This window comes from Pristiophorus japonicus, chromosome 10, assembly GCF_044704955.1.
Source record: "Pristiophorus japonicus isolate sPriJap1 chromosome 10, sPriJap1.hap1, whole genome shotgun sequence".
Classification (NCBI taxonomy): domain Eukaryota; kingdom Metazoa; phylum Chordata; class Chondrichthyes; family Pristiophoridae; genus Pristiophorus; species Pristiophorus japonicus.
In genome coordinates, this window is record NC_091986.1 from 175,991,236 (window position 1) to 176,015,622 (window position 24,387).

The 24,387-nt window shown below is 44.4% G+C and overlaps 1 protein-coding gene across 1 annotated transcript in view; it reads left to right on the top strand.

The window, feature by feature from the left end:
- Positions 1-24,387, top strand: part of nbeaa (neurobeachin a) — a 1,211,357-nt gene that overhangs the window by 429,330 nt on the left and 757,640 nt on the right. The window contains exons 22-24 of the mRNA XM_070892347.1: positions 4,043-5,059; positions 10,847-11,064; positions 18,868-19,021. Of these exons, the coding sequence (XP_070748448.1) occupies positions 4,043-5,059; positions 10,847-11,064; positions 18,868-19,021 (1,389 nt within the window). The remainder of the gene's footprint in view (positions 1-4,042; positions 5,060-10,846; positions 11,065-18,867; positions 19,022-24,387) is intronic.

A 24,387-nucleotide genomic window follows, 5' to 3' on the forward strand; every position in this document is an offset into this window, starting at 1 on the left:
CTGGAAATACTCAGCAGGGCAGGCAGCATCTGTGGAGAGAGAAACTGAGTTAACGTTCCAGGCCGATGACCTTTCGTCAGAACGTGACCTGTTTTATACATGTGCAAGATGCATTGGTTTATAAGTATTCTTGTAATCTAATTTTTAACGTAATTGCTACAAAAACACTTCTGCTTGAACAAAAGTACTGTGATATTAGATTGTGACTCCGGAATTCATTCGATTGGAAACTTTGCTGTGCACTATTTTTGCTCTCTAGTTACCATTATTGAAGTTGCAGATGTAATGCAAGATAATTAATGCCATTTCTGACTGACAGCATATTTTCCCCAATTGTAATATCAAGTGGAACAGTGCAGTGGAACACTACTGAAGCTTACTTGGCTGTTGGGAGTCACATACTGGTCAAATTTTAATCTTCCACTACAGTATGTATCTGATATCAGCAGTTCATAATCATGCTGTTAGTTCATATCTCATATTTGTAAATACTTGCATTGAATTATTTTCTAGAAACTGCCAACACATTGTATAGCAGGTGAGGTAGGAGTACAGAAAAGAAGTTTAAAATATGTTACAAAAAAAATTGCAAATAATGTGGTGCAGTGCGAGTTAATCTTATTATCAAAACTGGAGTATCTGATTTTTGTGATCCCAGTCTTTACACAGGGATACAGTGGGTATGTATTTGAAGTTATGAAGGATGTGGAGAAAGATACCAAAATCTGGTCCAACTATAATCCAGCTTTTTTTTTCATAATTACTAACATTACAGAGTTTTTTATTATTGTTAATTCATCAACAGTTGCTGGCAATATAAATCATGTCAGTAAGTTGCCCTACCCAAGCTGTCAATGAGACTCTCCTTGGGTTTTTTAAATTTCTGGAGTCAGATGAGAAATCATCATCATCATCATCGGCGGTCCCTTGAACGAGGATGACTTGCTTCCACATGAGTTCACAGGTGTTTCAATGAAGGACATGATATTCAAGTCCTGAACTCCAATTGAAGGGGTGGAAGATGCCTGTGCGTGGATTTTTTTAACTTATGGTGACCGTTGCACATCAGCCACCACACGGGCTTGACAGAGCTTAGGCCTTTATCCAGTGGCAAGGATTAACCAGGACTCCTGAAAGACCTGCTCTGCTGCACTGACCTAGTGCACATACATATCGCAGTGTGGGCTGGCCCATGCTGCCCTTGGGCCCTCGGCTCTTCTAGGTCCCGTACCTTCATTTGCAGCTCCTCTGCCATGATCTCTCACCGCTCCTCCACCACAAAAACATTTGCCACAACTCAGCCACGATCTCTCACCGCTCCTCCGCCACGATCCCTCACCGCACCACCGCCACAATCCCTCGCCAAATCTTGGCCGCAATCACTCTCCGCTCACCCGCACCGATGAGAAATAAGTAAAAAGTGTAAGCTGTCTCTGACTGCACTTTATTACTGTATCCTAATTGGCAAAAAGCTAGGCTTTGAAACCATTCCCCAGTTGATCAGAAGCTGATTTTAAATAATGTAGCCTCACCTTCCGAAAGTTCTCGTGCAAGGCGAAATGTTGCACACGGGTACAGGATTTCTTGGGAGGAGCTGATGATGCAAGGGTTAATTGCTGCTCTGCTAACTAACTAGAAGTGCACTGCGCCATTTTTTTTTTTAAGTGTTTTAAAAAAAAAATGCTGATAATGAGATCGACACGGAAGAAAACTCATGAAATTAGATTTGTCATGCATTGAATACATTGCATAACAAATCTAATTTGTAGTAGTGTTTAATTTGTAATCAGTTGCGATCTGCATTCCTGATGTATAAATTGACAAAGTAAAATTATGGGGCCCAAGTTTCGGCCTCTGTTGCTCCTGATTTTTTGGAGCAACTGGTGTCGAACGGAGTATCTTAGAAATTGAAATTCTCGGCATTTAGTTTGCTCCAGTTCTAGTCAGTTAAAACAGTTTCACTTTGGAACAGAATTTTTTTTCAAAAGGGGGCGTGTACGGCCACCTACGCCTGTTTTCAAATTTTCGGCAGTGAAAACTTACTCCAAACTAACTTAGAATGGAGTAAGTGAAGATTTTTGTACGCTCGAAAAAACCTTGTCTACACTTTAGAAAATCAGGTGTAGGTTACAAATCAGGCGTAGGGAATGCGGGGGGCGGGGGGGGTTAAAGGGAAGTTTACAAACATTATAAACACTTCAGTTTTACAAATAAAGAGCCATCATCAATAATAAATGATAAAAACATCAATAAATCAACCAATAAATCAATCAAAAAAAATTAATAAGAAATAATTTTTTTTTAAATCAATAAATAAAACATTTTCTACCTACCGACTGCAGCACCGGGAGCCCTCCAACAGCGTGCTGGGAAGCCCCCCCCCCCCCCCAGTGTGTCTCTGTCAGTGTCTCTATCTCTCTGTCTGTCTGTGTGTGTCTCTCACTCTCTGTCTGTCAGTGTCCGTGTTTCTGACAGCGAGGGGAGGAGGAGGAGGGTGGAGGGAGGCAGAGGGGGGGGAAGGGATGGGGAGGGGGGGAGGAGGAGAAGGGGAAAGGGGGGGAAGAGGAGAAGGGGAAAGGGGAAGGGGAAAGGAGAAGGGGAGGGGGAAAGGAGAAGGGGAGGGGGAAAGGAGAAGGGGAGGGGGAACGAGGGGGAAAGGAGAAGGGGGGGGAGGCTGAACGGGCCCAAGACTTCGGGCAGGGCCCGTCCCCAGCACCAGATTTACAGGTCGGTGGCATTGGGTCGGGTCGGGAGCGCGGGTCGGGAGCGCGGGTCCGGGGCGGTGGGAAGTCGGTTCGGTTCGGGTTGGAGGGAGAGAGGGAGAGGGAGAGGGAGGTCAGGTTGGGTGGGTGGCCGGGGGGGGGGGGGAAGCGCGGGTCGGGTCGGGTCCGGGGGCGGTGGGGGAAGCACGGGTCGGGTCCGGGGGGCGGTGGGGGGGGAAGCGCGGGTCGGGTCGGAGGGAGGGAGGTCGGGGGCGGGGAGTGGGGAAGCGCGGGTCGGGTTGGGTCGGGTCCGGGTGGGGGGGTGGACCGCGGGTCGAGTTGGTGGGGTCCGGTCCGGGTGGGGAGGGAAGCGCGGGTCGGGTTGGGTCGGGTCCGGTCCGGGTGGGTGAGGGGGAGCGCGGGTCGGGTTGGGTCGGGTCGGGTCCGGTTGGGGGGGGGAAGTGCGGGTCGGGTCCCGTCCGGGTGGGTGGGGGGGAGCGCGGGTCCGGTACGGTCCGGGTGGGGGGGCGGGGGGAGCGTGGGTCGGGTCGGGGTGGGGGGGGTCGTGAGCGCGGGTCGGGTCGGGAGTGGTAGTGGGAAGAAGTTCGGTTCAGGTTGGGGGGGAGGGAGGTCAGGTCAGGTGGGCGGTGGGGGGGGGGGATGCGCGGGTCCGGTCCAGTCCGGGGGCGTGGGGAGGGCGGGGGAAGCGGGAGTCGAGTCGGGTCGGGAGGAAGCAGGAGCTGGGTGTGGGAGGCAGCCTTATGCACGCAGCCCCAGTGAGGCCATTCGGCCAGGGCTAGGGGCTGCGTGCTTCGGGCCCCTCCCACACAGTTTTGGGCGCCTGGAGCTACTGCACATGCGCGCCCACTGTAGCGCACATGTGCAGAGGTCCCGGCACTGTTTACCTAGCTCCGCCCCCAACTGCTCGTGCTGCGCCGCGCCTGACTCGAGGACCAGCAGGGAGCCGGAGAATCTGTAAGTTTTTTTTAGGCGCACTTTGTGGCGCGAAAAATGGGCGTCCAGGTCGAGGCTGCGCCGTTCTAGGAGCGGCCCGAAACTTGGGCCCATGATTTCTAATAGTTTTAAACGTAGATGCACTTCAAGTTGTTAGCAGTTTTTTTAAGCTCCAACTCATGTTTCCTTTGATTATAATGATTTAAACTGGTGGCTATTGTAGATGAGAGGTAAGAATCATTGTATTATTTTTAATTCAGATTGTATTGTTACTTTTGCAGAGTCACAAGCAGATTGATCTGTTAAACCTTACCTGAATAATTTGGTCTTTTAGATATCTGTTAACTACAATTGATTAATTGTACCTCACATATCTGTTTCTGAAGGTCACCTATGAAGCTCATAAAGAGTACTTAGCCAAAATGTATGAAGAGTATCAAAGGCAAGAAGAGGAGAATATCAAAAAAGGAAAAAAGGGTAGTGTCAGCACAATCTCGGGCCTTTCATCTCAAGCAGTAGGATCCAAAGGAGGCATAGAGATCAGAGAAATTGAAGATGGTTCCCAGACTCAGAGCCCAGAGAGTGAAACTGACTACCCTGTCAATACAGATTCTAGAAATCTCTTAGTTGAAGCAAGAATATCGAGTAATGGAGCAAGAGGTTCAGACAGATCAACAACAGGAGTACACGTGGAGGTTCATGATCTCTTGGTGGATATCAAAGCTGAGAAGGTAGACGCCACTGAAGTAAAGCTTGATGATCTTGATCTGTCACCTGAGACACTGGTAGCTGCAGAAAATTGTAATCTGGTAGAGGTAGAATCTCTATTGGACAATGTATATACATCTGCTGTTGAGAAACTTCAGAGCAATATTAATAACACCTCCATTACTCAGCAAAGGGAACAAAGAGACAGTGGTCCCTTGATATCTCTGGCAGATGAAAAGGATGATGAACCTGTTAATAGTACCTCATTTCTCTTTGATAAAACAACAAACCATCAGGAAAAACTATTGGCTGAGCTGCCTTCTGGTGACGATCTTTCCATTACAAATGTGCCAGAAAGGCAAATACATACAAGTGCTTGTGACGACCTGGGACTGTTAGCTCATATGACTAGTAATTCAGATATTACAAGTCCAAAACCTATAATTGAGGATAAGGATTTCAAAATCCCAACCAATTTGGATGAAATGAGTATCCTGTCTGAATCAGAGGGAATTGTTCCAAAAGTAATGGAATATGCTGAAATGATTGGCACACCTATTGATTCAGAACTGTCTTCAAAAAAAACTGTTGGTAATTTAGACGCTGCTAGCACAGTATCTGATACTGACAGATCTGAGGATGGCAAAGAAGCGGGGAAGGAAGTTAAAAAGATTCAAACCACCGCCACAACTCAGGTAAGATTAAAAAGGTTCCTATGCTTTGCTCATCTTGTTAATTATAGTCTGTATTTGTAGCAAACAGGTGTCAGCCTGTGGCTCAGTGGGTAGCACACTCGCCTCTTGAGTCAGAAGGTTGTGGGTTCAAGTCCCACTCCAGAGACTTGAGCACAACAATCTAGACTGACATTCCCAGTAGAGTGCTAAGGGAGTGCTGCATTGTTGGAGAAACTGTCTTTTGGATGAGACATTAAACCGAGGTCCCCTCTCAAGTGGATGTAAAAGATCCCATGGCACTATTTTGAAGAAGAGCAGAGAAGTTATCCCCAATGTCCTGGCCAATATTTATCCCTCAGTCAACATAACAAAAAAACAGATTATCTGGTCATTATCACATTGCTGTTTGTGGAAGCTTGATGTGCACAATTAGCTGCTATATTTCCTACATTGCAACGACGACTACACTTCAAAAAGTACTTAATTGGCTGTAAAGCGCTTAGGAGTGTCCTGAGGTCATGAAAAGCACTATATAAATGCAAGTCTTTATTTTTTTTAAATAATTTTTGAAACAAATTTACAAATCAGAACTTAGTCCTTTTTATTTTGTCAGAAATGTGAATGAATTTACATTTGTCTATAGCTTATATTTGTTTATGCGCATCAGTGATGCTGTTGTCCATCTTTTGAGATGCACACAACATTGTTTAATGAAAGAATGGTGATATATTTCCAAGTCAGGATATGGGGCTCAATTTTCCCCAATGCTGTTTTTTGGCGTATTGCAAGAGATATGCCCATTTTTTTTTTATTGGCCCCGACTACTAAAAAAAAAATGCAAATTTCCCTGATGTAATTTTTGAAATTGGCGCTGCGCAGCCGTCCTTTAGCTTCGGTGGGGGGGGGGTAGGGGTGGTGGTGTGGTGGAGCCTAATGTCTGCGCCGAAAGAATAATGCCATCTCCCCCTCCCCTCATCTTCTGCGCATGCACGGAAATAAAAAAATGACATTTTTTACGTGGCTGCTTTGGGCGTGCACACCCAGTACAGCTCCCGGTCTGCATTTGGCCATTTTTAAAGAGCCAGTTGTGTGTCAGAACTTTAATTCCCAGTGGAAAAATCGGAGCTGCAATACAATATACAATGCGGCTCAAGGACCAAGAATTTCTTACAGGATAAAGTTGAGGCACTAGTTACTGTACAGCTTTAACTCTTCATGCTTGCTGTTTTGAGCATCTTGCAAAGCTACAATTTAATTAATGGGGCAATATTGACAATGCCATACCTCGTGCAAGCCTTCTGCACGATGATGCTGCGGAGGAAACGATTGATTCGACATCATCGCATGAGGAACCTCAGAGCACGTAGGATGATGGGCAGGAGGCCTTACCCATATCCTCCAAATGGGGTGCTCGCAAGGCGATGTGGGTACAATCAATGCAGCCTTGTAACATTCATACCTGCACCTGAGTGATGCAGACTGTGTCAGAAGGCTGCTATTCAGCACAGAAGTTGTAACTGAGATCTGTGAGTTAGTAAAAGGAGACCTGCAACCTAGAAGCGTCAAGAGGACTGCTTTGTCAGTTGAAGTGAAGGTTACAACTGCACTTTTATTTTCTGCATCTGGATCATTCCAGGCCACAACTTGGGATGTGTGCGCCATTTCTCAACATGCAACACATATCTGCATTCGGCAGGTGACTGCTGCACGACATGCCCGGAGGAATGACTACATAAAGTTCCCCATGACCGCCCAGGCAATGTGAGACAGGGCTGTGGGCTTCTCCAGGATTGCTGGCTGCATTGATTATACCCACATCTCCTTGCGAGCATCTTTGGAGAATTGCGAGATGTACAGCAACAGAAAAGGCTTCCACTCCGTGAATGTGCAGCTCGTGTGTGACGACATGCATCGCATCATGTCAGTTGATGCAAGATACCCTGAGAGCACCCATGACACATTCATCCTACGCGAGAGCGCTATATCTGCCATGTTTCAGCAGTAGCCAGAAGGGCAGAGCTGGTTGCTGGGAGACAAAGAGTACGGCCTCGCCACCTGGCTCATGACATCCCTACGCGTAACCAGGATGGAAGCTGAATAGGCATACAACATGTCACACATTGCAACGTGCAGCATAAAAGAGAAGACCATTGGCATCTTGAAACAGCGTTTACGATGCCTGGACCATTCTGGAGGCTACTTGCAATACTCCCGAGATTGTCGGTCAGTTCACTGTTGTGTGCTGCATGCTAAATAACTTCGCCATCATGAGGCAGCAGCAGATGGTAGTAGAAGACCCACCTGAGGTGAGAGTGGCTGATGATGAGGAGGATGATGCAGATGACGAGCAAGGGGAGCACGACGAAGAAGCCCACACAACTACCTGAACCCGGAGCACGACGGCGGAGGAGAGCGGGCCATCTTTCCACAAGGTCGACGTCCGAATATGGACCACACCCTGGTCTGGGCATGCGCAATAAGCTTGCTTAGAATGGGAAGCTAGGTATTCAATAAGGACATTTGGGGCAACGAAGTCTAATGCAGTTCTTTAATTTTAGTTTTTTTTCCCCAAAGTACCACCCACCACCGAACATCATCTCACCGGGCTCGATGGCCATCTGGGAAAATTACTCCCTCGCCCGGTCACAGGGGCTTGGCAAACAATCCCCCGGGTTTCTTTTGAAGTTGCTGTATAGTGTTAAGGGTTCTCATTCCTTCAGTTCGGCTTCCACACCCCACCCCCCCGCTCCCCCAGGATTCTTTTGAAGCCGAGCCTCTGTGTCTGGGCGAGGGAGTGATTCTGCCGGCCGATGCTCTGACCCTCGAGTTCGGTGGTGGCATGGCACTTAGAAAAAAATCCAAAATTAATGAATTGCATTCGACCTCCTTTTTCTCTGTTTTGAGTTTGAAAAAATTAAGCTTCATGATGCATATTCTTTGTCTTCTTGACTCCCTCCAAAACTTTGCATAAAATCAATGGTATCTTTCTGCGCCGATTTTTTAATGTGCGCTGGTTTTTCTGAAGTGCCGAGAAGGTTTTTTGGGAGTGGTCTCGTACCACGTCCTAGCAAAAATATAAGTTGGCCAAACTTGCTTAAATGTGAAAAACTGGCGTAGACATCAGGTTACCCCCTATGACGCTAAAAAAATCGTAACCTAAAAAAATCGTAACTAACTGAGTTACGCTAGCGCAAAAACTTTGGGGAAACTTGGATATTTTAATTTATGCTCAAAAAAGCGGCGCGTGCCAAAAAAACGGCGTAGATAACTGAGGAAAATTGAGCCCATGGTGTGTGTTCCCATGCGCCTGTTGTCCTTGTCCTTCTAGGCAGTAGAGAACACGGGTTTTGGACGTGCTGTTGAAGAAGTCTTAGCGGGTTTCTGCAGTGTATCTTGTAGATGGTACACACTAGCCATGTTGCGCCGGTAATGGAGGGAGTGAATTTTAAGGTAGTGGATTGGGTGCCGATTAAGCGGACCCCTTTGACCTGGATCATGTCAAGCTTCTTAATTGTTGTTGGAGCTGCACTCATCCAGGCAAGTGGAGAGTATTCGAACACACTCTTGACTTGTGTCCTTCAATGGTGGAAAGGCTTTGGGGGGAGTCAGGAGGTGATTAACTCACTGCAGAATACCCAACCTCTGACCTGCTCTTATAGCCACAGTATTTGTGTGGCTAGTCCAGTTAATTATTTGGGCTGCAGGGCCAACAAGCAAGTTTTGGTGAGCTGTTGAGAGCCGCACACCAATGTTCCCCCTAAGATGTGTGGCCGCACAGTTGTGCGGCAATCGCAAGGTCCCTTATAGGTTGCTCACCAACACCTGCCGCTGAAAGAGATACCGCGCACCAAATTTAAAGCGACTGCGCACGTTGGTGAGAGCAAAGTGTTAAATTGGTAAACTTGAAACAGGCCAATTCATAGTGTTGATCATCACTCCCACTTCTATCCTCCCAATAATTTATAAACACAAATTCAGACAGTAGTCAGATGCTATCTTAATTACACAAATGTAAGGTAAAATAGTAAAATCTTCCATTACTAAATGAATGAAATGGTTGGTCAATTGATCGATTATATGTTGTATTGAAATTCTACGTGGCTGTTTGGCAGAGCGACTTGAGTCTGTGAGGCCTCCGACATGAGAGATCTCTTTGTAGCGCACTTTGCAAGGCTTGAATTACAATTGCGTGCCATTACCTGGAGTCCTTGTGCACCAGGATCCACTCCCATGTCTCATGACATCCCCCTGCTGTCGTACTCTGGGTACTAGGCGAGGAAAGGAGGTTAAAAAAAAAAATAATCGAGATGAGCCGCCATGACTCGACTCAGACTAATGTGCAGCTCGAGCCCTGGCTTGCATTCTATTTCTGTCCCATCCAGTGAGCCGGATAGAATGAGCTGGTGGGCAGGATACGGCCCGTGGGCCAGTTTCTGCCCACCACTGGGCGAAGAAGCTCCCTCTCTCTTTACTGAGGAATCTCCCAGAAATTGCAGGAACCCAACGTAACTGGGTCTGCGCGGACTTATGCCAGGAGCCTGGCGGTAACCCTGCAGAATTCAGACAACAACTTTCACCCAATGCACTAATAAATAAAAATAGCATTTTATAACTCATTGGAATGAAATCAAGCGCTGGACTCATTTTTAATTATTCACAAAAATTCCTTCGGAGACAAGTTGACACGAAAAACTCACCAAGTTTTTTTTTAAGTTCTGAGTAAACAATCTTTCAATCGATTCGATTTTGTCAATTCTGAGTCATGCTGCCAATGGCGTCGTTTTATATATTTAAAGTATTTATGTTATCATGCATTTACCTGGGAAGTTTGCACAGATTTATGGAAATTGAACCCACAAACCATGAGGAACTCGCCTTTCACATTGCAGTGACCAAGCAAAAGCTGAGGTTTTGGGTGTAATAATGACACACTGATGCAGCAAACAGCAGATTCGATTTGCCCACCTGTTTTTGGTTATGACTCCCCTGCAGCTTCGGAGACAATGACCCGCCTCCTGATGTTACGTCGGGTGGGGTCAGGTGCGGCGCACGTTCGGCCTCGAAGTCAGGCCTTGGCGGGCTGGATATGGCCAGCGAGCCATGTGTTGCCCGTGACTGACCGAGAAGGACAAGGGCAGCAGGCACATGGGAACACCACCACTTACAAATTCCCCTCCAAGTTACACACCAACCTGACTTGGAAATATATCGCCATTTCTTCATAGTCACTGGGTCAAAATCCTGGAACTCCTTCCCTCACAGCACTGTGGGAATACCTTCAACTCACAGACTGCAGCGGTTCAAGAAGGCGGTTCTCGACCTCCTTCTCGAGCAGTTAGGGATGGAAAATAAATACTGGCCTTGTTAGCGATGCCCACATCCCATGAATTAATTTTTTTAAATTAACAATAAAACAAAGCAGATTCTGTCTAGGTTTAATTTTATCATTTAATCATAATGTATTCAAAATGGACTTCAATAACCAAGTCTAGTTTAAACTGAACAGTAAACCACAAGGGTTTGTTTAGAGCTGTTTGAGGTTTGTGTATGTTTCAACTGTTTTTTAAAATGTTATTTGTGCTAATGAAACCTTTTATACAAGAAGATATATCCTGAAACTGCTCTTCCCTACTTTTTTTCCGATTTTCTTATTTTATTCTGGTCATACGTACTCTTCTGTATTAAATTTTTTTTTAATTACATCTGTTTTAAACATTTTGCCTCGTGTCCCACCATCCATTGTGAAGGTGTTGAAAAATAGAATTCTGAAGATTTGTTAAAATTAATTACATCTTTTTTAATTTATAGGCTGTTCAGGGACGAGGAAGTGGGTTACAAGAAAGAGACCTTCGTGTTGATCTGGGTTTCCGAGGAATGCCAATGACTGAGGAGCAACGTCGACAGTTTAGTCCAGGACCACGCACCACCATGTTTCGCATCCCTGAATTTAAGTGGTCCCCCATGCACCAGCGTCTGCTGACAGATTTGCTTTTTGCTTTAGAAACAGATGTACATGTTTGGCGGAGGTGATGAAACGTTTTTTTTTTATAAAAGGCAATAGAACTCAAATTTAAAAACAACACAAAAGAGAAAAAAAGAATTTGTATTCATACAACGTTGTTGGCATCCTTAATATGTCACAAAATGCTTCACAGCTTTTGAAATATACTGCTTATTTAGGCAAATGTAGCAGCCAATTTGCACACAGTAAAGGCCCACAAATAGCAAATAAATGGCTGACATGTTAAACTGTCTGGTGGTGTTCGCTGACATTGGGAGAACTTACTGCTCTTTTTTTAAAAAAAAGTGCAGTAGGATCTTGTATGTCAATCTGAACAGTCAATCAGAGCCTCGGTTTAAGTCACATTTGAAAAATGGTACCTCTGAGAATGTACTCCCTCAGTACTGCACTAGGTTAGGCGCTCGAGGTTGGAACCCATAACCTTGTAACTCAGAGGTAAGAGTGCTGCCACTGAGCCAACCTGATAAAATGTTGTGTGAATTGGAGAAATTCTGTTAGAATTAAATCAAGTTTAAATCAAGTGTTTTATTTTAAGTGGGTTAATGCCATACATGACAGTAATCCTGTCAGTGTAATAAGCTGCATAAGTGAAGTTTGTAACTGACATTTAAAACTTCAACATTTTTTATTATAATGTATAACGTGAATTTGGAATATTTTTCCCATTTTCAGACCTTTTTTGGCAATAGTGGCTGTAAGCACTGATTGCCTTTGTACTTGCTCAGTTGATGTATGATGATGCCCACACTGAATGCTTAACAACTTATATATAACTTTATTGAATACAGTCTACAATTTTTGACAAATTAACTAATGGTAAACAATACAAGTATTTTGTAAGGAAATCAGTAGTATTGCACTTAAAGATCTTTTACCTGAGTTTCAAATCTGTCAGATGCAAAAGATATGATCAGTTCTTGTCATCATAATTGGTGCATTCCACTGTGGAACAGGAATGACGAGGTATTTCAATCCATAAACTTGATCAACAATAAATTTATAAGGATTGATGTTCCACATTTATGCTAGTTGTGGGAAGCCTCACCCACTGGCAGTGCACATCAGGAAATTGTGAATGTGCTGCCCATGATTTTATGTCCATTTAAAATGAATGGATGAAAAACCATGAGCAATGACCCCTCAATTTTCTAATATGAACTGCCAGTGCGCAAAGCTGTTACTGAGCAATGCAAAGTCAGGCAATTACCCCTGTGGTCTTAACTGCTCTACTATTCTGGCTGCAGGAAAATGGAAGGAAGTGAGCAGTATGTACATAGTATAGGAGGCGGAGTGTAAGAAAGTTTATTATCTTAACTATCTTAAACATATCTTAGGCCATAAGAACATAAGAATTAGGAACAGGAGTAGGCCATTAGCCCCTCGAGCCTGCTCCGCCATTCAAAAAGATCATGGCTGATCTTGCCGTGGACTCAGCTCCACTTATCCGCCCGCTCCCCATAACCCTTAATTCCCTTATTGGTTAAAAATCTATCTATCTGTGATTTGAATACATTCAATGAGCTAGCCTCAACTGCTTCCTTGGGCAGAGAATTCCACAGATTCACAACCTTCTGGGAGAAGAAATTCTTTCTCAACTCGGTTTTAAATTCACCCCCCCGTATTTTGAGGCTGTGCCCCCTAGTTCTAGTCTCCCCAACCAGTGGAAACAACCTCTCTGCCTCTATCGTGTATATCCCTTTCATTATTTTAAATGTTTCTATAAGATCACCCCTCATCCTTCTGAACTCCAACAAGTAAAGACCCAGTCTACTCAATCTATCATCATAAGGTAACCCCCTCATCTCCGGAATCAGCCTAGTGAATCATCTCTGTACCCCCTCCAGGGCTAGTATATCCTTCCTTAAGTAAGGTGACCAAAACTGCATGCAGTACTCCAGGTGTGGCCTCACCAATACCCTGTACAGTTGCAGCAGGACCTCCCTGCTTTTGTACTCCATCCCTCTTGCAATGAAGGCCAACATTCCATTTGCCTTCCTGATTATCTGCTGCAGCTGCAAACTAACTTTTTGGGATTCATGCACAAGGACCCCCAGGTCCCTCTGCACTGCAGAATGTTGTAATTTCTCCCCATTCAAATAGTATTCCCTTTTACTGTTTTTTTTTCCCAAGGTGGATGACCTCACATTTTCCGACATTGTATTCAATCTGCCAAACCTTAGCTCATTCGCTTAACCTATCTAAATCTCTTTGCAGCCTCTCTGTGTCCTCTACACAACCCGCATTCCCACTAATCTTTGTGTCATCTGCAAATTTTGTTACACTACACTCTCTCCCCTCTTCCAGGTCATCTATGTATATTGTAAACAGTTGTGGTCCCAGCACCGATCCCTGTGGCACACCACTAACCACCGATTTCCAACCCGAAAAGGACCCATTTACCCCGACTCTCTGCTTTCTGTTTGGCAGCCAATTCTCTATCCATGCTAATACATTTCCTCTGACTCCGCGTACCTTTATCTTCTGCAGTAATCTTTTGTGTGGCACCTTATCGAATGCCTTTTAGAAATCTAAATACACCACATCCATCGGTACACCTCTATCCACCATGCTCGTTATATCCTCAATTCCAGTAAATTAGTTAAACATGATTTCCCCTTCATGAATCCATGTTGCGTCTGCTTGATTGCACTATTCCTATCTAGATGTCCCGCTATTTCTTCCTGAATGATAGCTTCAAGCATTTTCCCCACGACAGATATTAAACTAACCGGCCTATAGTTACCTGCCTTTTGTCTGCTCCCTTTTTTAAACAGAGGCATTACATTAGCTGCTTTCCAATCCGCTGGTACCTCCCCAGAGTCCAGAGAATTTTGATAGATTATAACGAATGCATCTGCTATAACTTCCGCCATCTCTTTTAATACCCTGGGATGTATTTCATCAGGACCAGGGGACTTGTCTACCTTGAGTCCCATTAGCCTGTCCAGCACTTACCCCTCTAGTGATAGTGATTGTCTCAAGGTCCTCCCTTCCCACATTCCCGTGACCAGCAATTTTTGGCATGGTTTTTGTGTCTTCCACTGTGAAGACTGAAGCAACATAATTGTTTACGGTCTCAGCCATTTCCACATTTCCCATTATTAAATCCCCCTTCTCATCTTCTAAGGGACCAACATTTACTTTAGTCACTCTTTTCCGTTTTATGTATCGGTAAATGTGTGTCTGCACACATCCTGTCTGTCTGCACAACTTGACTTCCTGGTTGGCAAGTTTTTGTTACATTTTCTGTGACCTTTTCCTTATTTCCTATATCCACATTTGTGATGGGTTTTGCCCATGTATGCTCATTACTCTGCGCAATCTGGCCACCAAATTCCCTCAAGTAGCTCAAAATGCTTTCTGAAAATTGTCAAATATTTCCTCAGTTACTGAAATGTCTAATGTCCAAAGTAAGGGTTTAAACAAAATTATATATTTCATAATAACATAATTAAGTGTATCCCATTGACCTGCCTTCTGTACCTTTTAATACCTCCATGAAAATTTTTACTTGAAAGCCCCAGGGTCTTACAAGAACTTAGATTTGATTTTTTTGTACCATACTGTGACGCTGTGAGCTGTATCTGGATTGTGCATGTGCAGTGCACCTAATTTCTCATAATTAGTACTGTTAAGTCCATTGTACTGGACATCTCCTCGCAACTGGAAAAGAATTTGGAGTGGAAGGGGGGAGGATCCAGTTGTCGTGGTCCGCGTAGGAACCAACGACATAGGTCGAACTAGGAATGTGGTTCTGCTGAGGGAATTTGAGGAGCTCAAATCCAAATTAAAAATCAGAACCTCAAAGGCAATAATCACTGGATTATTACTTGAGCCACGTGCAAATTGGTATAGGGACAAACATATTAGAGGTTTAAATGTGTGGCTCAAAGAATGGTGTGGGAGGAAGGGGTTTCAGTTCGTGGGCACTATCACCAGTACTGGGGAAAGAGGAATTTGTTCCTATGGGACGGGCGCCACTTAAACCGGGCTGAGACCACTGTCCTGACAAATCGAATAACTAGGGCAGTTGACAGGGCTTTAAACTAATGAAGGGGGTGTGGGAGGATTCAGGAAGGAGTAAATTTAAAAGCAGCAAGAGAAATATGTGCAGAATGAGTGAAGAATAGAGTTTTGGGTAAAAATAAGCAGAGTGGGTCAGGAAGGGACAGGGAGAATAATAAAGGTAATAAGGCATCAGTAACTAAGGTGACATCAGGGAAAAATAGAAAAAAGTCAAAGCCTTTCACGATAACCGGACGTCTCAAAACGCTTTACAGCCAATGAAGTACTTTTGGAATGTAGTAACTGTTGTAATGTAGGAAGCGGCACAATACCTGAATGCGCAAAGCATTCTCAACAAAATAGGTTACTTAATAGCGCAGATAGAAATAAATAGGTTTGATTTAATAGCCATTACAGAGATGTGATTGCAAAGTGGCCAATTGGGAACTAAATATTCCAGGATACTTTTAGAAGAGATAGGCAAAATTGAAAAGGAGGAGGGGTAACAAAAGATTGGGATAAAGGCAGTACAGAGAAGGGATCTTAGCTCTGAAAATCAGTTTAGGTGGAACTAAGAAACAGCAAGGGGCAGAAAACATTGGTGAGAGTTGTTTACAGGCCCCAAACAGTGGTTGTAATGTAGGGCAGAGTATAAATTAGGAAATTAGAGGCGCTTGTAACAATGGTGATACAGTAATCATGGGGAACTTTAATCTACATATAGACTGGGCAAACTGAATTTGCAGTAATAGTGTGGAGGACAAATTCATGGAATGTATACAAGATAGTTTTCTACATCAGTATGCTGAGGAACCAACTAAAGAACAGGCTATTTTAGATCTAGTATTGTGCAATGAGAAAGAGTTAATTAATAACCTTGTAAAGGGGCCTTTAGGAAAGAGTGGCCATAATATGATAGAATTTTATATTGAGTTTGAAAGTGATTTAGTTACATCTGAAACTCAGGACTTAAATCTAAACAAAGCAAACTACGTCGATATGAGGAGTGAGTTGGCTAAAAGACAAACAATGGGTAGCATTTAAATAATTAATATATAATGTACAACAAATATACATTCCTTTAAGGTAAAACAAAACCCATAGGAAAAGTGGTCCAACCGTGCCTCACAAGATAGTATTAGATCAAAGAAAGAGGCTTATAATGTTACAAAAAAGAGTAGCGAAAGTAAACGTGGGTCCATTACAGGCTGAGACAGGAAAATTATAAGGGGGAATAAGGAAATGGCAGAAGAATTAAACAAATACTTTGGCTGCGATTTTGCCACCCGTGGCGAGTTCGGTGCAGCCGGAGAAGACAGCGGCTTCAAACCCCGCTCCAGTCTCCATCCAAGTGATTTTGCTCTGATTGGGCCTGTCCTACGAGGTTCCCGACCAATTAAAAGGAAGCTGGTCTGATGACGTCATCTGATGACGCGTCGTCAGCCAGTTTCCTTAAATCCTCTGAACCTGATGGCCTACATCCTAGGGTTTTGAAAGAGATGGCTATAGAGAGGACGTGTTTATTTGTACTGTAAAAATAGCCGCTCTTTGTCTCTGGTCCCCTTGGAGGATAAGTCACACCCTGAAGTTTCTCTAGAATGTGTAATTGAAACCGCCCAACCCAAGTTCTCACTGACTTCGCAAATTGTAACTCGATCCACTTTGACTTCCAGAAGCCACAGAGGATAGATCTCCCCAGAAGCCACCAAGTGCCAGCCAAAGTCCCTTACCCCAGCGCAATTGCATCCCTGCCCCCAGCCAAAGTCCATTGCCCCCCAGCACAAGTGCTGCCTCCTCCAGCTAAAGTCCCTTACACCAGCGCAAGTACTGCCTCACCCCCCCACCCGTACCCAGCCTCGCCACCCGCTCCCCCTTACCCCAGCGCAAGTACATAACCGCACCCCCCCTGCCATAGATGGGGCATTGTGTGCGGATTGTTAACAGGTTTATTGGATATGAAGTTAATAGTGACAGTGCTGTGACTTCTGGATTGGAAGAACCTCTCTCCCATCCGATCCCCCACCCTGTCTCTCTCTCTCCCCCACCCCATATCTCTCTTCCCCATTACCCTGTCTCTCTCTACCCACCCACCCCTTGTGTCTCTCACTCCCCTCCCCAAGCTCTTTCTCTCCCTCTTCCCCCCCACCCCAGCTCTCTCTCTCTCCCCTCAAGCTCTCTCTCTCTCTCTCTCTCTTTCCCCCCACCCCCCAAGCTCTCGATAAAGATAGTGGATGCATTGGTTGTCATCTTCCAAAATTCCATAGATTCTGCAACAGTTCCCCCGGATTGAAAGGTAGCAAATGTAACCGTACTATTTAAGATAGGAGGGAAGAGAGAAAACGGCAAACTACAGACCAGTTAGCCTGACATCAATAGTAGGGAAAATGCTAGAATCTATTATTAAGGACGTGGTAACAGGGCACTTAGAAAATAATAATAGGATTGAGCAGAGTCGGCATGGATTTATCAAAGGGAAATCCTGTTTGACAAATTGGTTGGAGCTTCTTGAGGTTGTAACTAGTAGAATAGATATGGGGGTACCAGTGGATGTGGTGTATTTGGATCGAGTACCTCATGGTTCTGAAGCGAACACACGTCTTCTGTGCCACAAGCTTAACCTCTCTCGAAGCTTTGCTGTCATTGAATAAAATCAAAACATGATCGTAAATAACTGTGCTCAGGATGAAGTTAGTTGCCTCTCGACTCAAATATACCAGTGTTTTCCTAGCTGGCATTCCATCCTCCACCCTTCATAAACTCCCATACCCTATACTGCACCAAGTTCCGCTCACTTAACACCCCTGTTTTTGCTGACCTACATTGGCTCCTGGTCCCCCAACACAATGTCCACATTAAGTTGCGCAGCTGCGAAGCGCTCTGGAGATCCTGCGCCGTCTGCACACCGGCTTTTATGAGAAAAACTGCATATGCATGTACATTTAAATGGGCCACGCAGCCAGTTAAAGGACCCGTGCGCCTAAATACAAAAATGAGGGAACATTGCGCCAAGACCTCCAATTTAAAATCTGCATCCTTGTGTTTAGATCCCTTCATGGCCTTCCATTCTCTTTAACCTCCTCCTGTCCTATCACCCCAAGAACTCTACGTTCCCTGACTCTTGCCTGTTGTGCATATTCCCGTCCTTCCACTTAATCATTGGTGTCCAGGCCCTCCCTACGCTCTGGAATTCACTCCCCCCCCCCCCCCCCTCCCCCCCCCAAAAAAAATGTTTTCCCTCCTCCTTTAAGACTCGTGGTAAAACTTATCTCTTTGACCAAGCTTTTACACACCTGTCCTAATATGTTTTTCTTCTTTGGCTCGGTATCTATTTTTCTAATTTAAATCTCTAAGGTACTGTAGTAGTAGTAGTAGAGTTGCCCTCAACTAAACCCTGGGAATGATGAGAATCAACAATTGGGACAGTTGCCTTTATTTTTTCCTATCAATACCTTCCAGATCCCCTTTTGAACCTTGGAAAACTGCACTTGGGGGCGCCTACCATCATATCTCACTGGTTAACTCAAAGATGTCTTGTAATGACCTTGTGACTGCCTTTCTGGTAACGGTATGAAATTATCATACCAAAGCAATCAGCACAGCAAGAGGCCATTATTTTGCTGGCTGTTCAACTAAAGCTTTCTAATCTAATTTCCCTGCCCTTTCAATTTCATTTGGCAGGTTAGTGTTAGTTTGCAGTAAATCTAATCGATTTAAATGTTTTTTAAGTGATGATTTTACAATTTCATACTAGCAATTATGGAGTAGTAACTTTTTTATTATAACAATTTATGTATCGTTGCAGCCATACCACAAAGTCGGTGATGGATTTTGTGAACAGCAATGAGAACATTATTTTTGTGCACAATACAATTCACCTCATTTCCCAGATGGTAGACAACATCATCATTGCTTGTGGTGGAATTTTGCCTTTGTTATCAGCAGCCACATCCCCTTCTGTAAGTATGAAGCATATCATCTAATGTTAATGACCAGGATTGAAATCAATAATATCCATAAATTATTGTATTAAACTAATATAATTAAAGTTAAACGTTTCTGCCATGTTTTTTGTTAAGTATTTCAGTACAGGTTGAACATCTCTTATCTGGTATCCTCAGGACTTGGCCTGTTCTGGATAAGGGCTTTTTCTGGACGAGGGGTGGTCACGTTAAACTGGATGGTACAGGTACTGAGCAAGGGGATATCGGGGCTGGCTGGCCTTGGGGCTGGGAGTGCAGCAGAGAGATCATGGGGATGGTGTTGTGGGGGGGGGGGGTGTGGGTGGGGGGGCGGTAGGGGGGGTGGATGTCGGCAGCGAGGAAGGACTTCAATTTGTTCATGTCGGAGTTCTGCGCATGTGCCACCCAGTGGCCGGGAATGGTTCTGAATGAGGGGTGGTTCTGGATAAGGGAGTTCGGGATAAGGGAGGTTCAACCTGTAATTGCAAACTAACCATTAATTTCACCATTATTTAACTTAAATATGAAGTTTTAGATTTTAACATGCAGAGGTATACAGATGACATGACATGCAAACATGTATGCAGTCAACTGATGTTGTCATCCCAGCATAAATCCCACCAGACTAAATTTCACCTTCACCTATCCAAGTTCATCATTCTATGCTTGGTTTTGTATTTCAGAACCTAAAATCTGGTGAAACAATAATATTACAATTATGTGTACTTTAATGCATGTAATCTATCCATTAACAAGCTCATTACCCAGAAAAAATATAAAGGGAGATTTTCCAGTTTTGGCAGCACAACAATGGTGCACACAGAAGTGCACGAGCAAAATATGTGCCGTAGACATAGGTGGGGGATTGGCACTCCAGTTAATTCTGAGGTGTTCTCATTTTAATAATTATATACATAGAGCTCCTAGCAAGGATTGGTTCATGAACTAGGAGCATGGAGGCCAAGGAAGGGTGCGCATGATTTCCAGCGCAGCAGCAGAAGAGGGCTACTGCTGTGGCTTAAAGGAGCATTAGCGTTTTCTTCATATCGCAGGTGCTGGATTTGGGTATTGGTTTTTCTGGCATATTAGAGGCGCCTGAAGAAAGTGCAAGGGCCCTGAGAGGGTTGTTCCCTTTGCAGAGAGAGCCATGGAGATAACTCTGCAAGAGGCAAAACAAAGTGGGGTTGCTATATTTAGTTTGAAAGAGCACCCTTCTCAGAAGTCAGCTACCCTGTTTGTGGGAAGATGTGGTGGAACAGGTGAACACAATTTTTGTGGTGAAGATTTCCTCAGCTTCAATGCGGGAGAAATTTAACGCATTGAATAAGTTTGCCACGGTAGGTGGCTGCTGAATGTGCCTGTCTCTAGTGCTATGTTATGGTATGGCAGCTATACATACTTTTACTTCAACCAATTGCATCCTTCTATTGGATGCATGGTGATTACTTGAAAAGCCTCTCACCTTTCTCAAACAATCGCATATTCATGCAAGACACACACTTCAAATTCCAAGAAAATCTTGTAATGGTGTTGCTAAATTATTTTTTTTAAAGTGGGGTCAAAAGCGTTTCCAACTATAGCCACTTGCATATTACATTTTATTTCACTCTTGTTTTGGATGGCAGAGTGACCAATTGCACGGCAATGGCAGATCTCCTGAAACAGTTAGCACTTCATGAATTTGTTGAATGCAGAAAAAGAAAGCCCACAACAGGAGGGGAGAGGTGAGCATCTTCTGATTGCCCCTCCAACTTGAAGCTCCAAACCTGGCTGGAGGAAATGACCCTGCAGATTGTGGATCTAAAGCACCCTTTGGAGAGGGTTCTGCATATATATATTGGAATAAAGTTCTTGTGTATTTCCGCCAGTTTCTGTTTCTCCTTTACTAACTCAATGTCTTCTCCACTCAGGGATTCAACCTCACATTAAACAATTCCCTGATATATTTGAAGAATACTTTACTGTTCTTTTTAATATTTTTTGAGATTAGTTTACTGTTCTCTTTAATATTTTGAGATTCTTTCCTCGTGCTTCCTCATTCAACCATTTTGTTGCTTGCATTTTTATTTATTCACAAATTTGATGTAATTTCCTTTTTTAAAGGTTTATATTTACTCTGAAGCTTTGCAAAAATATCTATAGTCCTCTACCAATTTATTTTTCCACTCATCTCAGTTAACTCATTCCTCTTTTTAAAAATATATGCTATTCCAATCTGGTGCCATGTCTCTAATCTCTCCTATCTTCCACCCTATCACAGACCTTCCCTTTTGTTCTTCCCCTCCCCCTTTCAGTGCTCCTTAAGAATCTGTTCTTTTCGAACATTTCTGATGAAGGGTCATCGACCTGAAACGTTAAAACTCTGTTTTTCTCTCCACAGATGCTGCCTGACCCGCTGAGATTTCCAGCATTTTCTCTTTTTATTTCTGGTGTCCTTGTTTTTGTACTAGCTTTCCCTCTCTATTTGAACCTTAAACTCATTATATTATGAACATGTTGAACTTCAAGAAGCAGAACGACAGATTCTAGTGGTGGGGACAGGGGGGAAATTAACTAGCGAGAGAGAGAGAAAGTTTGGGTGTTCAGAGCCAAAGTGAGGGGGGCTGGACAGAGATTTGGCTTAGTGGGAACAGGGAGAAAACAGCAGGGGCAGCTGAACAGATGGACTATCTTCACGATGAGAGAATTTGTGAGCTTCTCACACTTGGAGATGAGGCTGGAAGGGGCAGGGATTAGGAGTTTAAGAAGCAGTTAATAGAGAAAGGGAGCTTGGGATTATCTTTGTCCTTCAGGATCATCCTATAGTGGTGATGGTTTTGACAAAGGAGAGCAAGGTCCAGTAGAGCGTGATGTGGTCAAGCCAGATCTGTCAATGGATAGCTAAGCCAGTTACACATCAAAAAGGCTGATGTGTTATGCTTTTTGGATTTAAGAGAACTAAGATCCGGGCCATACAAGGGGGAAATTACTAGGATGGGAAATGGTGAAGATTTTGCTGGGGAAGAGGTTTGGATGAGGTAGTAGTTGAGCAAATTTATAGCTGCAGTGGTATAGTAGTTGATGGAGTGCCAAAATCTAGAAATTTTGGAAGTTTGAGAGTGCAGTTTGTAAGTAAGTTACGGAGGATAAGTTTTTTTTTATAGGAGTGGATGCCGGAGGGGATTGCAAGTGGAGTTGGAAGAGCAGATGTGGGTTGTGAGCGATACAAGGAAGTGGTTAGAGATAGCTTGCTGATGACCAAGACCATAGGTCTTGGGAGATGAGCCCTGCTTTGACCTTGTCATGAATGTGGGTAGGGAAGTTTATATGGTGGGGAAATGCACTTCTGTTCGTCACTATTGTCCAGCCAGGGTTCAGAGGTACCAATTACATTTAAATGCTCTATGGAAGCATATAGCTAACATTTCAGCATTTTATTTCTAATATTTATTCCCAGCATTAGCATATTTCAAGGTGCATCCTATGTAAACAGACTTGACCCCTGTAACGAAATTCGTTAAATTGTGACTACAACCATCAGATACTGTGCCTCTTCAGACCAAATGAAACTACAAAAATAATGAATTATGGTATTCCTTATCCCAACTAATTTAAATACTAATAAAGTGGCACTTTCTACATTCTGAGCTAATGTTTTTAAGCCCTCAGCTGATTCACATGAACTCCATTCTTCCTGAAAAATATTGCACTATCCAAAAAATGACTCCTTATCTACAAACATAAGGAGTAGAAATTTACCTCCACCCGAAACGGGGCGTACCTTCCGGTTTTTGTAGTTTTTCTGCACCGCATGGGTTGTGGCGGAGGTGTCGTTGATATTCGGCACTTGGACATTTTTTTTGCTCGGGGCAGATGTAGTTGCGGCTGAGGGGCGGAAGTGCCCTTGCAGCGGCTCGATCACCCCGATCACTCATCAGCGCCGCGCTAATGACGCTGTGCTGCGTCACGCTGATCCGTCACAATGTCTGTCCCCTTCGGTTAAAGGGGAGAGCTGCTGCGAGTTCTGCATTTTAAGTTAGGTCCACTGGGCCACCAGAGAGGGTTTCGGCCATGCCAGCGACCTGGCATCTAAGAGGAGGTGCCAGGCTGCCTTTTGACGACTCGGCCGAACCCGGGTCATAATTGTCGGCTGACCAACAAGTAGTGTACTGGCACAAAAAGTTGTCGGGAACACGGGCCAGCGGTGGCGCCGCTCTCGCGGGGCAATTCCAGGAAGCAGTCGCCGCTGGTTGGTAAGGGATCGGTGCGTGCACGCCACGGCGGGAAAACAGGCGGAGCATTCCTCTACACCGTTCCGCCCAATGAAGGGCAATTTGTAAAATGCCGGTATCTCCGCGGAGAGTTGGCGGCCATTCTGCACCACCTCATGGCCACCGCTTTCAAAACAGGGATCCTGCTCTCCTTTCTGATTGGCTGCAATCCAGAGACTACTAACCTATTATTAAGTTCCTGACCATTCTCTTACAATTGCTGTTTAAGACGCCAAATTTCCAATCCAGTATGTAATTTATACCAATGTGCAAACTATTATAGTCCCTGCACTTTTTTTAACTTCAAACCACCTATCCTGATATTTTATGTCATTCACCCAGATCCCCAAAAAGCACATAACTGCCCCAATGAATTATTTCTCTTTGCACATCTTAACTGCTGACTGGCGTAGAATCAATGTATTGTGGTAGCTTTCATGGTACCGGGAATCTGCCTACTTCATGTTCTTATGGTCACATATAACATGAGCATTAATAGACTAGAATCCGTTGCTTATTCATAAATATCATAGGTTGCCTGGGGAAGAGAGTGTTTGAAGATCAGGACCTCAAATCTGGCACCAAGCTTATAGTCTACAGTACCTGCCCTCCTATATGGCTCAGAGACGTGGACTATATACAGTAGACACCTCAAAGTGCTGAAGAAGTACCACCAGCGCTGCCTCCGCAAGATCCTGCAAATCCACTGGGCGGATAGACACATCAACGTCAGTGTTCTCGCTCAGGCCAACAGCCCCGGCATCGAAGCACTGACCACACTCGACCAGCTCCGTTCAGCGGGCCACCTCGTTTGCATGCCCGACATGAAACTCCCTAAGCAAGTGCTCTACTTGGAACTCCTACACTGTAAGCAAGCCCCAGGTGGGCAGAGGAAACGTTTCAAGGACACCCTGAAAGCCTCCTGGATAAAGTGCAACATCCCCACTGGCACCTGGGAATCCCTGGCCCAAGACCGTCCAAAGTGGAGGAAGAGCATCCGGGAGGGCACTGAACATCTCGAGTCTTGTCGCCGAGAGCATGTAGAAATCAAGCGCAGACAGCGGAAGGAGTGTGCGGCAAACCAGACTCCCCACCCACCCTTTCCTTCAATCA